The sequence below is a fragment of the Anser anser genome (genome assembly GCF_964211835.1).
Source record: "Anser anser genome assembly, chromosome: 5".
Lineage (NCBI taxonomy): Eukaryota > Metazoa > Chordata > Aves > Anseriformes > Anatidae > Anser > Anser anser.
The window spans coordinates 44,186,111-44,202,067 of record NC_139725.1 but is presented as its reverse complement, the minus strand read 5'-3'; the positions used below and the strand labels follow the sequence as shown (position 1 = coordinate 44,202,067).

General features: G+C 46.4%; 1 protein-coding gene across 11 annotated transcripts in view; it reads right to left on the bottom strand.

Annotated features, from left to right (window-relative positions):
* Window positions 1-15,957, bottom strand: part of ADCK1 (aarF domain containing kinase 1) — an 89,228-nt gene that overhangs the window by 45,712 nt on the left and 27,559 nt on the right. For 10 of the 11 annotated variants that reach the window (XM_083838592.1, XM_083838590.1, XM_083838583.1 and 7 more), the window contains one exon: window positions 3,613-3,816. The exons of the other annotated variant lie outside the window; for it this stretch is intronic. In XM_083838592.1, coding sequence (XP_083694718.1) covers window positions 3,613-3,816 — 204 coding nt within the window. The remainder of the gene's footprint in view (window positions 1-3,612; window positions 3,817-15,957) is intronic. 11 annotated transcript variants of the gene reach the window in all.

Below are 15,957 nucleotides of genomic sequence, written 5' to 3'. Positions count from 1 at the left end.
GACTGCACAGGACAGTACTAAAGCCAGACAAAAGAAAGACACCATGGATATTTGGAAGACCAGAGTTGTAAAAATGCTGAAGACACTCTGCGGCCACACAGTCCTGTGAGGAGGGATGCCCTGGGGTGGCCTTGATCAGAGCAGAGAGCAGCAAGTGTACTTTTGAATGGAAGAGTCTCACAACAGTTTGATCAGTCTTAGCAACGAGCAATTAGCTCCTCTGAGCACCATGCCCATGGAAATCACAAAGACCTACAGGAAGCCTTTCTCACGGACACAAACGGGCTGCCTGGCTTAGCCAAACTCAGAGATGCCCTGGGTCCTGTACTTTTACTCTGGGACCAAACTGTCATCACCTCCCCAGTATTCCTGTATTCCACAGCCACAAGTCCATCTCCTCCAGCATAACTGCCAGAGGGAGGAAGTGCTTCTAATCCCAGTGCTGGCCAAACAGTTCTTCCATCATTTCTCAGTTTCTAAAGCTCAAAGATTTTGCACTTTTAAGGTGCTGCCACTCCAAAAGATTCACCTTCACTCCCTTATCGCTCTTTCTCCTTAAACGTCTGGTGTCCACATTTCACAAGAAGTTGCCTGTCTCTGCTCTTGCATGCACCTTGCTGAATCAGAGAATTTAGCTGAACCAGCTATCTTCCCATGTGTCATTAGTAGCCCCGCAGAGAAAATTATAATTGTGGGGCAGGGAACATACTCATTTCTCATTTATTTTCAACATGACACCTTTTTACTTTCAGAATCCTCCTCAAGCAGGGAAGATGAAAGCAGAGGTAGAAGAGATTCTTTCATTTGTATCCCGTTGCCTATTTTTATGCACACAGCTTTTCCCAACTGATCCAGGAAAGCCATCCAGAGCAAGCCCAACCTGTGGTATCTCCACTGTCTCCTCAAAAGACTCTTACTCCATGATCTTTCTGGTAAGCATTTCCAAAAGTCATTGTAAAGATTTATTTGTGCAGTCTCTTCTAATGTTACTACTTGTGTTGTCCTGAGCAGCCTGCTCTCTCACTGACACTTTTTTTTTTTTTTTTTAACAATACCCGAGGGAATGATCACCTCACACCATCACTTAGCCAAACCACTGTGGCTGAGATGAGAGACACAGCATCTGGTCGCTACTAATTATTTTTATCCCAATAATCCCTGATAGGTACACATAACCCCCCTAGACTTAAAATGGGGATTGACAGGGCAATATTATTGACAGGGCAATATATTATGTTTCCCTTTCTGTTTCAGATCTGCACACACATGCAACTCAACTTTAAATCAGTCCATTAGCTCACCCAACAGAGCTGCCTGCTGCAGCTCCCAGTCTCCACCTATGTTGCTGGCCCAGGGTGGGAGCTCCGCTATCAGCGGGGTGCTGTGCAAGTCTGCACAGTGACAACACGTGTGGAATGGCTGCAGCCTACCTCACAAGCCCTCTGCCTTTGCTCAAAGATCAGTCCCATCACCGTGCTCTCCACTTAGACCACTTTTCCCACAAAAACACCCCATTTTTTCCAATCATCCAAGCCTCTGATAAGATTCTCAGGAGGAGGTCACAACAGAAGACAGGCTATTTCTAACTGACTGGAGACACAATCCTTCTACATGTGATAATCTTTGGTCTGTTGCTTTTTTTTTTTTTTTTTTTTTTTTTTTTTTAAGTTTTCACACGCTTTTCCAAGCTCTTGCCTAATTTGTCAGCTTGTCACATTCCTCCCTAGGTGTATCTGCATTTCCAATTGTTATTTCCCCCATTTATTCTGCACTGATCCGAACTGTATGTAATTACTTCTTGCATACACATGAGATTTATCTGAGGAGCCTACTCTTGTACTTGTTAGGGAGAACTGCAAGTCTTGCCACTGAATTTGAGAGCAGCAGGGTTAGTTAGGCCTAGGCCCCATGGGAAGATTCCCTCATTGTTATTTTCTCTTCTTTCTGGATTCATCTGCAAGTTCCTAGGTTTGACGTAGGCCCCAAGGGGGAACGTTTCAGTATCCCTCCTTGCACTCTCCACTGCTCTGACACTCCACCTTGCCCTTCTGCCATCTATATTTCAGCTAAGGATATTGTATTTAAAATGTACGGAGGATGTAGCTACACTGGAGTTAAATTTGTTCCTGACGTAGCCCTATTAATCCTCTGGGCTTCAGGAAAGAAAACTGGTGCGTTAGGTTCCCCAAATCATTTATGTTTTTGAATACTTTGATTTGTTACCTTCAAATTAATAGGCATGGGCATTTACCTGTGATTTTAACACTGCTGAGTTTAACCTGCTACTTTACTTATATACATTTCATTCTCCTAATTTCTGTCTTTATGTAATCATTGCTCTCATCCTCATTAGCATTTCCTCTCTCCTTCTTCCCATTTCTTTTTCCTCTCTGTCTCTTTAAAATTAAATATTACCCAGCACTGCCCATGTGGGTGATGTGAATGCTAAGAGGGAAGGCTGCTGTGGAGACTGGATTCGAGCTGCCTCGCTGGGAATCAATGAGGCATGGAGGGCTCGTCTAGCTCCCGAAATGCTGAAAGAAACCAGGGCGTATCAGTGGCAGCTGAATATGCACTTGAGAGGAAAGAAGGGGGCCCACCTCTGAGCACCAGGCTCAGCCTCTGAGAGGCACCACGCAGACAGGCAGAGGTGGCTGCTTTGGTAATTTAACAGGGGCTAACCTCGGGGTGGCTTTCCACAGCTCCTGCAGAAGTGAGATTGCCGGATGGAGCCCTGCGGAGCAGCAGGGGTTTGCAGGGAGCAGACAGCCTGCCCTGCTCCATCTACCCAGTGAGCTATGAAACACAGCTGGTACCGGCCATGCTACGAGGATGCAGCGCTGAGAGAGGAAGGAGCTGGCTCGCATGCAGGCGAAGGGAAGGCAGGTCAGGGGCTGACATTAACCCTGCCATTAAACTGAAGGGAAATATGAACTGCACACAATACCTAGGCCTTAAAACTACACATAGGCAGACACACCCCACCCAAATCCATCCACGACATATCCACTAGGTGCAAATACTTCACTTACCCCTTCACGTTCTCCCCATACTTCCTCAACACACAGTCAGACTGCCTAAAACAGCCTCATAAACGTCTATATATGAGCAGCTACACATGTACATGCTGCTTCCATTCTTCAGCCACCTGTCTCCCCCCACCATGCTCCCATCTTCTCCACCATCACCTTTGCACGCTGTTGCCTCCTCCCTCCCTCTCACCATGTCAGTTGTGCTCCTTGAAACTCCTCTCCTCAATCTGGGAGTTGTGAGACCACCTCCTTTCATACGGAGCAAGACTCAAAGCAGCAGAACGCCCTCTCTAAATGCCATGCCTACTTCCTTTATATCTAGCTGACACAGGCACCCACCTCTGATCTTAGTGCTGCAGCCTGCTGAGGGTTAACGGTGACACAGACTCCTTGGATACTGTGCCACCTGACTGCAAGCACCAAAAGTGATTTATGTTATTATTTTCTTCGGGGGTTAATTAGGGGCTCGAGAAAGTAAAGGGCTGTCAGTGCCAGCTGGAATTGGTCTACTGCAGCCAGGGGAGAGCAGTCTTTCCTCCCAGAGCCCTGCTAATGCATCTTTGTCCTGAACAGCCCCTACCTCTTTGCCCAGATCCTCGCGGATGACTTGCTCGATCTCCTGCCTGGTGCTCTGCGGGGCCTGGCTGTGCAGCACCTTTAGGGTGCGGGTGTACTCCTCGGGCAGCAGGTAGTCGAGCGCTCCTAGGTGCTGTCCCACCTTGATGAAGGTGCCTCGGTTGGCACAGCACAGCTCCCGGAGGCGCTCAGCAGAACGCAGGTGCACCTGCAGAGAGAGATCAGAACATCAGCCAAGCCCCCTTGCTGCCTGTTACAGAGCAGAAGGGACTTCCACATGTATCTGCACCATGCACACGGTGCACAGACACCACGATCCGTGACAAAAAAATTAGTTTCTAGCTCTGCCTTGGGCTATATCCTTGAGCACAACATGATGTCCACCCATAGACAGCATTGGTTCATCACTGTGATCCACTGCTACAAACCCTTGTCAAAAGGCGATTGTCAGGACCATAACCATGTTTAGCAGACTCTCAGTGAGAGCGCAGTGAAATAAAGTGAGAAGTAAACCAGATACCATCCCAAGAACTTCTAGAAAATTGGAAGAAGAGTGTTGAAAATATCATTTAAATCACCAGTACTACAGATGTCTCTTTGGCAGTGAGGAAGGGCAGTATGTGGGCAGTCCTTCATCCTCCTCTGCTCACTTTAGAACACCACAAGGGGAAATTACATCCCTCCAGTCAAGCCACATCTTAGTCTTACTGCTCAAAGTCCTGCTAAAGTACTGCTAAAGTCCACTGAGACAGGAGTTTCAGAAACTTGGAATTAGGAGACTTGCCAGTTTTGCTCACATTGGCCAGAAAGCACCCAAATGACAAAACTTACCACCCACCACTTGCCCAGTCTGGATTTCAGCTCCTGAAGTTCATTCTGCCTCTCAAGAACAGACCAGCCACCACATCTTTTAGTGACAATGATTTATTCTGCCTTTATTGCTCTCACTAGGAATGCCTCCTGCCAAGGACACAGCTACACTCAATATTCTTTAATAAATTTCAGATAAGCTTACCCCGATACATTAATAAAATCTAAGCAAATCAATGACAAAAAAAAAAAAAACAACTACTCTGCACCCATCTCCTGGCAATGCCTGGCACCTATGTGAATGGAGGCTCCTCATTCCTCTGGCTTCCACGTCATATGTCATTGAAGGTCAAATCCTGTGTCTGCAGACCTCATCTGCCCAGGAGATGCCAAGATCCTGTGGTGAAGGACTCCAACGAAAGCCTTACACAGACACACACTATTCCCCATTTAGCGGCTACCTTTGCCCTCCACGCCAAGCAGTGCTGTGTCACATCACGGGATGGGGTGAACGTCTCGCTTGTGGGAATGTGTCAGGGGACAGGCTGGGTGCTGAGCTGCAAGCACATAAAATACAGGCCTGGGGGAGTGTGAGGAGAAAGCCTAATGTGAGAGTCTCACACTCGGTTTGTGAGACTTGACAGCTCGATGCACGCACACACACCCCCTCCCCACACTTTCCTAGGTGGGCACGCACAGGCAGGCAGAACTGGCACTTGGAGAGTGTGCTTATCCCAGCACATGGCCTGCTCAAAATACTCACAGATGCACAGGTAGAAAACAACCTCCACAAGCATCCCTGAAGCCTCCCGTATTATTGTGCTGCATTTTACATACCTGCTTTAAAGCTCCTGCTTTAACAAGCAGGGCTCTGCCCTGGCTGTTTTTCTGCTCTCCTCTGTGTGCAAAGAGGCAAAAGCAGGCCAAAAGGGAATAAGGAAAAGGAGCTGTGAGAGCGGACGAGAAAGCAAGAAGAGCAGGGAGGGAGTAATGGGATGAAAGAGAAAGGCAGTGGGAGGGAGGGAGCCAGAGCAGCTGGGTAGTTTGTCACAGCACAGGGAGTTCAGCCCATTACAGGGAAACAGCTTTAATGCAGCTCCAATAATTGCCCTCTGCACGCTGCCTCCAGCAGGGGAGGAACCCCCCCGCCAACAGCAGAGCAGTGCCTGGCTCCCCCCGGGGTGTGGGGCCAGCTGCAGCCCAGGGCACAGGCAGGAGCCAGGCCCAGCTCCTCGCAGATAACGCTCAGAAAGCCCCAGCACTGAGCGAGGGCCAGCCAGGGCTTGCGATCCCCCCAGATGCAGTAGGAGCCCATCGAGAGACCCCAGGCTGCTGCGTGGCTCAGGGCAGAGCACCAGCGACCCCGGGGCAGCCAGCTCGGGCTAGAGGCACTGGCTCCAGTGTGCCCACCTGCCCCATCCGGACCACCAAGGGCAGGCAAATGACCAAAAGCAGCCAAGAGGATGGAGAAGTCGAGTAGCTGAATGTACAGTATATACACCCGGATACAAGGTCATGCCTGTCACTTCACGCCTGCAGTGGAAGAGGAAATTTCAGCCCCCCCGAACTTATCCATCTTACAGAGAACTTGGTTTGCCTTATGAACACAGCAGTCCTCAACAACAGAGATGAGGGCATCCTTACCGAGGGCTCTAGAAACAAAACAAATCAAAAACCCTATGCATAGCATCCTCCACAGTGCTTTCATGATTGGTCCGAATAATACTCCTGAGATATGAGAGACAGCCACCCTGGATGGCTGTCAGGACCAGGGAATGCCAGCTCCTGCCAGTGTTAGAGAAAGAGATGGCCAGACATGTTTGTGAAGAAGGAAGTCTACCTGTAGCCCTGAATTTAACAAAACTGCAGTCTGCATTAAAGGCAGAATTGAGAATGAAGTGGGACTGTGAATCCAGCTTCCAAAGTCTTTTCTTATCAACCAGGTCAGGATGTTTAGCAGAAAAGTGTTCCTAACATTATCTATTAATTGCCTGGATCTCTGCAAGCCAGGTCATGGTCCAGACATGGCACTTGTTTCTCTGATATATGACCTTTTCCTAATCATAAGTAAGAGTGTCACATTCCTTCCACAGTGTCTGATGCTCTTGACTCACGTTACTGTCCTACCTTTAAGACACTGGGTAAATGAAAATCCTCCAGAACGGCTCAGAGCTTTTCTCCAAGAAATCTCCTAAGATATTGCTTTGTTACACAAGCAGTACTTTGAAGATTCTTCTTATCAGGGAAAAGAGCTGGGAATAACAGCTAGTTAGACATGGACCTGCTTCTACGCATCATGCCTAGGAGCACCCTGTAGAGAAAGGAAGCGTTGCACATACAGAGGATTACCAAGAATAAGCCTCCCTCAGGAAGCACTTCAGATCACAAACGCTGCCTGAGTGCGTATATGGCTCTTTCCCCACTCCACATGGGCATCTCTTTCTCTCTCTCCCCCTTCCTCAAATTTCAGCAGGACAAGTTACCCATTGCCTCACAGCATGGCTATCTGACCTATATGGTTTGCCTAAACCCTGGGTAGACTGGAATTAACACTGATTATTAAAATGGTTCCATGTGGGCCATAATGAAAGCAATAATTCTCAGGTGTGGAAAAGAGGCACCTCTGGGATGAAGCACATACTCTGCAAGCAGACATGCAAAGGGACTTTTTTTTTTTTATTTATCCTTGATGTACAAGCAGATCTGTTCTGTTCAAGTAATTTTGATGCTTTTGAAGAAGTCCTTACTCACAGAGACCTGGGCAAAGGGCTGTTCTTCAGAGCATCAGATGCACAGGTGTCACAAATGGGCAGACATTAACCTGGCCTTAAAAATAAAGGAACTAATTTAGAAGAAAAGAAATACCACAGTTAAAATACTCAGGTTTGCACCAGTTTATCTTATTTGTTGACAGATCTGGTGATAAAAGGGCTCAGAAAGGCCATTGAAGACAGTAAGGTAAGTGGCGGAAGCCATTCTTCCTATGAAAAATCCTTCAGAAAAGTCATTCCAACCCTGAGGGGCATCTTCACAGCTGGCAAAACGTGAAATGAGGATTAGGAATGCAGAGAGAAAATTTGAAATGCAATTAGTCAAAGACATAACAAACAAGTCACCAGAAATTCCTGATGACGACTGCTGCCTCCGGGAACCCTACAAACACAGATGCCTCGCAAAGGACATCAGGCTGGGTTTTGTGGAAGACAGGTCTAGAAAAGCTGCTCCTTCCACTTACCTCTGTACCAGACAGCACCCTGGGACAGGTGAGCAGGACCAGCTCCACACCGCCTGGCTGCCCACTCACATCCCTCCCGTTCCCTACCTGAACAAGGGAGGAGATGCCCGCTCACGCCGCCAATGATTCCAAGACAGCATTTCATATAAGATGCCTCCAGGAAACACCTTGAACACTTCAATCATATAAAAATTACAGATGATTTTAAAAGGTAGCTGAAATGTTAATAATCATAACAAAAAGGGGATTGCACATTAGAAGTGTTAGGAAGGGGAACAAATGTTGCCCTGTTTTTAAGAAAAGTCCAGAGTAATCTGGGAAATTATAACCCCATTAGCTTTTATTCTGTCTCAACTAAATTAGTTGAGACAATAATTACAAAGAGTACCAAAAAATCATCTAGCTAAATGTGATATGAATGGAAAAAGAAAAAAAAACAGGGAGGTTAGAAGGAAAAAAAATCATTCTTTACCAGTCCACTAAAATACTCTGAGCATGTTAATGCAACTGTCAATGAAAGTAAAAGGGAAGATATTTATCAGGACTTTCAAGTGGCTTTCAATAAATTCCTCCACAAAAAAAAAAAAAGAAAATCAAGTAATTATTGGACAAGACGCAAGAACACTCTTTTACTTGCTCATTTCATCCCATTCCCTGCTCAGAATTCCCTCCTTGCCCCACCAAGCCCAGCACTACAGAAAGCAGCAGTGGGGGACTTTCTAGTTAGGACAAAGGTGCAACATTTAGTGGTGTTTTTACCACAGCTTCATTCCAGCCTGCTCTGAGCAGCTTTAGACAAGGTGATATTGCAGAAGCCCTGTCCACATTAGCACCTGCAATGTTGTTACTTCCAGGGAGGCTGAACTAGCGGGAGAAACACCAAAAAACATGAAGAAGAAGAAACAGGTACAGGTAGTACCCACAAGGCAGAAGGGGCTCTCTACTACAAATGAGTTGCCCTGCATTACTTAAAAACTAACATCAGAGCATCCTGTTCCACCCCCTCCTGCACCAAAGTTTAATCTCCCTGCTAGTGGTAGGAAGGAGAAAACAGTGCAGTGACAAAACTTCCAGGAGATGCAACAGGAGTTATTCACCGCTATGGGAAAATAAGCCCTGCCACATCCCTACCAAAGATTGGTGAACAATCAGTAGACTGGCAGATCACCCTCAGCATAGATGGCTGCAAGATTACACATATTGGGAAGAGCAATTTATCCTGCCTGCACACACTGATGGGCTCTAAATTAACTGTAACCACTGAACACTTGCATCATGTTGCTGTGGACGGCTCAGTGAAGGCACCTGCTCAACGCACAGTGGGGGTCAGGAAAAAAAAAACAAACAAGCTGCTTAACTGTGTTAGGAAAGGGAAAGAGAAAAATGTTTAAAATATCAAAATGCCATTGTATAAACTGAAAGTGCAAACCTCACCTTGGATGCTGGACATACCCTTGCAAAAAGAGGTATTGAAGAAAAAACAAAGAGGACAGAGAAGGAGAGGAAAAAATTACCATGGCCCTGAAAAGAGCCCATAAAGAGAGATTTGAAATGTTAGGGGGCTGTTTTGATTAGAGAGTTGATGCATAAGAAGGAAAGGAGTTACATGAAATAATAAAAATCAAATCTCCCATTCCTATTTCCAGCTCTCACAAAACAGCACATAGGGCATTCCACAAAGCAACAACCCTTTTAGTTATTTTTTTACATCCCTTTTTTCACAGTACAGCATTAACCAATGGCACTCACTGTCAGAGGATAGAGAAGCGAAGAGCTTAATGGAATTCAGAAAGGCTTTAGACATTTATGATAAAACAACCATACCTGATTTAATATGGAGCTTTTCATCTCTAAAAGTGCTTTTACAAAGCTCTTTACAAAACTCTGGATCGCTATCCCCCATTTTACAGACTCATAAGAACATTACATGTAATAAAATGTCTAAAGGGCTTTAAACACTCTTGCTCAAGGCATCAAGACAAAAATTACCCTATTGATCGGCCACAGTGAGAGACAGAATGCAAACAGGGTGCACTGATGCTCCCAGCATCATTAAAATCTCTAAAGAACCTATCTGGTGCATTCATCTCCCACATTCCAATTAAATCGGTCACCTCTTCTGCTGGGGGATCAACTGGTTTCCAAGGATCTTCTGTATTGGCTAAATTCTCTGTCACTGCAAGGACTTAGGACACTGGTGATGTCTGTGACTCCTTGCTTTCTTCCCATGGCACAGCAGAAGCACCACTTATGGTCTTTTATACCAAGCCTTTGGGATGCTGCGAAGTATCTCGTGGTGCAGGGTGTGTGGGAGCATCCCAGGTATGTATTCTGTGAGCTCTCCTGCACGAGACAGCTCTCCCAGGGATGTCTCATGCAGCAGGAGACCGCAGTGGAAGAGCCAGGCTGTCCCTTGGACTCCACTGTCTCACACAGTGGAAGGGAAGATGGCATCACCATCAGTGGGCATCCCCAAAACGCCTTAAGCTGGGGATGGAGAAAACATGTCACAGGAGACAGGAAAGGAATGTAGCTGCATCCTTTTCTCTTCCACACCTGATGATGACAGGGCCACGTGCACATGACTGGTAGAACTATAGAATGGCTTTAAATGACCCAGGGCAGCACAAACTGGAGAAGATCAAAAAGAAGTCCCCTCCCACTTAACACACTTAGAGACTTAAAGCAAGTGCCATGCCAAGTATCTGTGGAAATGTTTAGGGAGCATACAGCTATTGGTGAAGTGAATAGGGTTCTTGGGTCCTTTAAAAACTGCAATAGAAAACCTAGAACCCATTGCAGCAACAGCATGCTTGTGTCCAAGGGGCTGTTATCTCCTCTTCCAACAAATGTGAATAAGCATACAGTTCACATAAACTGCTATATAGCCTTCACTAACACTATCGGCCTGGTAATCAAACTGACTGACAGCAGGGATGCTGCACTGAGACACAACTCTGAATGGAATTCTTATTACCTCCTTTATATACTATCTTTTCTGCCTACTTTTTACAAAAGCTCGTTCTTCTGCACACCAGATATTTCCCATTCAAATGCTTCCTTACAGTGTTACTGACTGATCACACTGCTGATCGCAGGCCGAGCACGCATCTTTGGAATTGGAATAACTCCTGGTGCAGCGTACCCCACAATCTAATAATTCTTTATTTGTGTAAGGTGCATATAACATTCATAATGGTTAACCTGTGGGTGTCTGTCTAACCACAGGAGACCGGGGCATTTCATAAGTCCTCACTTAAGCAGGTATGTTGTCACCCTTTTAGTCCTGTACTTTTTATAGTTAGCTTCACTTCGGGCAAACCCTCGGTAAAAAGGCATCCACCAATTCTCAGTTTGCCTACCATAGCTCAAAGGAGTCGTAGCAGAAATCCAAATCCTTCAGAAATTCTAGCACGACAGCAGGTAGCCAGTGGGACAGCCAGGAAGTTGGAAAGAGAGTTACAACTTGCAAAGGATAAAGGACAGAGACAACCCCTTAGACTTAATTGACCATTTCCTAGCCTCTCGGTGCCATGAATACAAGAACAGGGTGTCACACAACCAGCAGGATGGCCACTGAACTCTGCACAAACGGAAGGATATACACAGTGAACCTGTGTCAGCTGAAATCTGGTGTTGGTGCTGGGGCCTTGCATCATCAGCGCTAATGCAACTGAAATTAAAGCAAATGAACACATTTCGTGATCCCAGGGAATCCTCTCTGGAAATCAAGAAAGACTTTTCCAAACCTCCCAAGCCAGCCCACTTCCCGCTGAGCAGATATGCAAGCTCCCACCTTTTGAACCATCAGGACTCTGGATTTCCATGCACAAGCATGCAGAGACACTGACCTCCCACCTACACTGCATCTACTCCCACGCTAGTATCTCAAGGTGGTTCTTAACCATTTGGAGTATTGGTGACTAAGGGAGGCCTAGTACAAAGCCCTAGTTAGAGATACCCCGTGATCTGGGAACCATTTACACTCGGCTGAGGTCCGTCTCTTCCACCAGCCTCATGCCAGGCTGCACTGGGAGGAGGAAGCAGCGTTGCTCGACCCCAGCGCCGAGCACCAGCAGTCACCTTGCTGAACTCCGCCGGCTGGTGCAGACGCAACCAGCGCCGATCGGCTGCTTGAGTTCCATCTTCATTTTGCTCCAAGCTCGGTCATTTGTGCTCTGATTATCTCTCATTACTGACGACCTTGCTGTAATGAGTTTTAATCTGCCTCGTATTAATTAGAAACATTTTCATTAGCCAGCTCAATTTTAGGTAAATAGCTAATAGAAGCAACTGAGCTGCAATTAGATATCTGTGGGGCAGTTCAGGAGAAAAATCAGAAGGGAGCAGCTGTTTCCATCTAAACACCTCTGTGATATAATGCAACTATTCTAAGTCTCCTTAGCAGGGAGAACAAGGAGCACACAGAAGGGATGGTCAGAGACAAGGGAAAAATAACAGCTGAAGTAACTGGGATGTAGCACTTGTACGGCTATGGCATTATCTGCTGAAGCTCACCGACTAATGGTTCCAGATCCAACTGCTGAATACAGGAATCCGAGAGTCAAGTTGACCCCCTTCTGCCTCCAAACATCACCTCCAGTGAACAAGGTTCTGGTTTGCGAAGGCTGGGCCAAAAAGGACATGAATTTGGTGCTGCAGACAGTAAGCCCATACCTCACACACAATCTTAGTGACCTGCAAGTAGAAAACATTCAGAAAACTAGATCTCTACTGCAAGAAGTAGGTAAGATTTTCTTCAGCACAGACCAGAAGTAGGGTTCCCCGTTAATCTCAATAACTTACCCACTAGGAGGAAATATAAGGAGGAAATAATGTGAGATGCTGGCATATTTCCTGTGGTAGGTACAGGCACTGAGACCATTGCTGTACTGGACACAAGCTGTAAAAGCAGCTGTCAGCACACAGGTGGTGTGTGAGCAAAATCCAGCTCACCAGTCCAGAGACGCACTGGCTTCAGAAAGGTTAGCAGGAGGAAAACCTGCTAAAATTAAACTCAGCAGATCTGATTCAGATACATTCAAAGACTGAACAGAGGCAAGAACTGATATGCACCCTTGGCCAAAAGACACTTGAGTTTCAGAGCAATCTTTAAGTGACCATTCATTCTGGGCAGATTCAATGCCATCTTTTGTCCGCCAAAATTATAGTAAAGGGGAAAACGAAGGTCTCATTTTCCTTCCTAGAGGATACTGTCTGTGAACAAACACTCACAGGTGCAGCAGCCCCTACACAGGCTCATAGTCTAGGAGTTTCTACTGTAATATTATTTAAAACTCATTTAATTGCCAGCTTCTAATACACCTCTGAAAGCATTTCACAAAGGCAAACCCTCTTTCTTCTCCTTTGATCCAAAAAAAAAGAACTCATAGGAGTGAAATGATTCAACTGGGTCCCACAAGGAACACCACTGGCAGGACTGGGAATAAAAATCCAAGTTCCCAATTCTGTTCTTAGTGCTAGATTACCTACATGACACACCCAACACAAAAAGACAGGCAGAACTGTGCAAAAGACTATCTCTTACCGGTCAGGTTTATCTTAGAGACATTTTTTGCTTCTAGCATCTACGGTTGTCTGTTTCAGATGGTCTCTCATTCACAGTTAGAGAAGCTGATGATTTACTGTAAATACACACTGAAGTAACACCAGGGCAGGTATCGCCTCACTATAGATATGAAAGTTAAACTTTGGAAGGTAAGAAGGGAATAGAAATTTACAACAGAAATATGTTCTAAAGCCTCTGGGCAGTATGGGGAACTTATAACCCAAAGCCTGAACTATTTCCCAGGAAGCTTGGAGGGCAACAATGCAAAATGAAGGCTAGTTTCTGTTCCATGTGCTAAATCAGACTTCTTGTACCTCACACGTATGAGTGAAGCTCTCCCATAGCTCCCTCTTATCACACCATAACGCATGTATCTCTTATGTACAATGCTAAGACAACCCCACTGATGTTCATGGACCCTTTTTGCTGAACATAGGGTTCTGCCAGATCTGCAATCCACCCATCAGGGATGTGTGACACATGGCTGGGCTCCTGGACTAGCAGAGGACTCGAGGGGCTGTGCAGGCACTGTGCCACATGCCAGGACGTTGCTGGCAGGCTGTCTGCAGACTTACCCCTACATCCATCCCCCAGATGATCTCACACACGGGTATGGAAACGTCTTGTTGCATACACTTTTTCTGTTGGAAAGGAAAAGTGCTGAGTTGCATCCAGGACACAGCATGAAGTCCATTCCTTCTTGAAGCTGTTTTCAACCCTGAGAGAAGCCCTCTCCAGAAGACAATACCCGTGACACAGCAGATCCTTCACACAGGCTCCCTTTTGGGGTAGGTACGCTTACATGAATGGTACCTACACATGAAGATAAGATCAGGTCTGCATGAGAAGGAAAGACCAGACCTACGTACACAAAAATCTAGAAGCCTGGGCCGATGTTTCAGCTACCTGCAAAGTCAGCAGGTTCCCAGAAGCGCTCTCAGCATCCTGTTCAGGATACAAAGAGACCTGCCCTGTGCTTCACTACAGAGCACCCATAGAGGAAAGGAACTCGCTCAGCACCACAGCTGCACAGAGACATATGCAGAAGCTGCACGTGTCTTAATCCATTGATCACAGTGCCTGCAGCTCCTGTTACAGAGGCAGGTGAAACGATAATAAATGTGACACAGCATCTTTCAGAATCTTGCTAACAAAATTAATTCAGCTCAGCTTGGATCAAATCATGTGGGTTGGCGGTAAAAACAAGCTGAAGGTTGTAAAGACACCATCTTAAACGTCTGTGTGTTTAGCTATGGTGGGGGGGCTCCCAGCCATCAGTCCTATTAAGCCCTGCTTTATTTGCTATTTTCAGTTGCTGTAAGGAACAAGATCAACTGAGCTATGTTATATTCACAAGTGTTCCCTAAACAGAAACTGCTGACAACACACCCTACAGAATCCAGAGACTAACAACCTAACAGCAAGAGATGATTTTGTGCAGCAAAAATTACCTAAAGGGAGAACGCTCCCCAGACAGCCATAGGCATGCAAGGAAACACTGGGTAGGCAGTAGCATGGAAAGTGAGTGCTGGTCCTGGACCATGGGGAGGGTGGGGAAAAGAGCTCAATCAAGGCCACAAGTAGGAATTAGCTGCCAGTGAATCAGTTATGGCTACGCACAGGGAGTCTGCACGCTGGGGAGAGGGGTATAGAGGTGGTCTCTTCACTTAAAAGAAGTCCGAAGTCCCAGATCAAGTAGAGCAAGCAAAACAAACAAGGCAGGGTATGTCAGGAGCCCCTACAAGATAGCTGAACCAGAATGGTATCAGAAAGAGTTTCATGATTTGCCCTCAATAATAAAACTAGATGATACCAAGATTAACTTGGTAACATTTTCCAACTACTCAAGAGGTCAGACACTGTAAATGGGAAAGGAAGCATACAGAGTGTTACCAGGTATAGCAAAGAGGTGGAAGATGAGATAAAATCAGTATCAAGGGAATCTGTTCAAGCTGAATATTCGTAGCCTCCAAAGGAAAGTGAAGGAGCCTAGCAGCAGAGATGAAGATGGGCACCTGACAGCTTCTTCCCTTATTCCCCACAACGTATTTTGCAATAAAATGGAGTTGTAAAAGCCACGTAGTCCAAAGGAACCACACTGACAGGCAAGGTATGTCAGGATGGATGTTCCAAACACAGAAGGAAAGATGGAGAAAGCTCAGCAAAGTCTCACCTAGCTCGGCAGCAGTGGGCCAAGACAGGGTAGCGTCACACAGGCTGCTCTCCCCAGTGTGGGCGTGCAGGGAAGAAGGAAGCGCACAGGCAGCCGTTGCAGCTGGAGGGGAAAAATCGTCACATTCACTTTGTCAACACCAAAGAATCTGGGCTGACATTTTTCTCTTCCCAACAGTCAAATCCCACCCTACCAGCTGCACGTCACAGCTGACCTCCAGTCAGGACGTATCTCAGTCAACGTCAGGCGATTAGGCCCTGCGACAGCAGCTTCTCCCCCTTGTACATATGCAACTTCTCTCCTGGCAGGTCACTGCAACGGCCAGGACAGCACAGCAAACAGGCTCCCTCAGTCACAGCCACACAGATGAGCACCAGCACTCACAGTTTGGTCACAGAGCACAGAAAGAAGAATTTCCATTGCAGCCACTCTCGAGGCCTCAATAAGACATTGCCTTACCAAATTGACAGAGGCAGATTCTTTTCCCCTTCTTTAATCTGAGAAGCTCTGACCTTTAAAGTACAGCCCTCTTCCCAGAGGAACAGGGTGCCTGAAGAGCAGA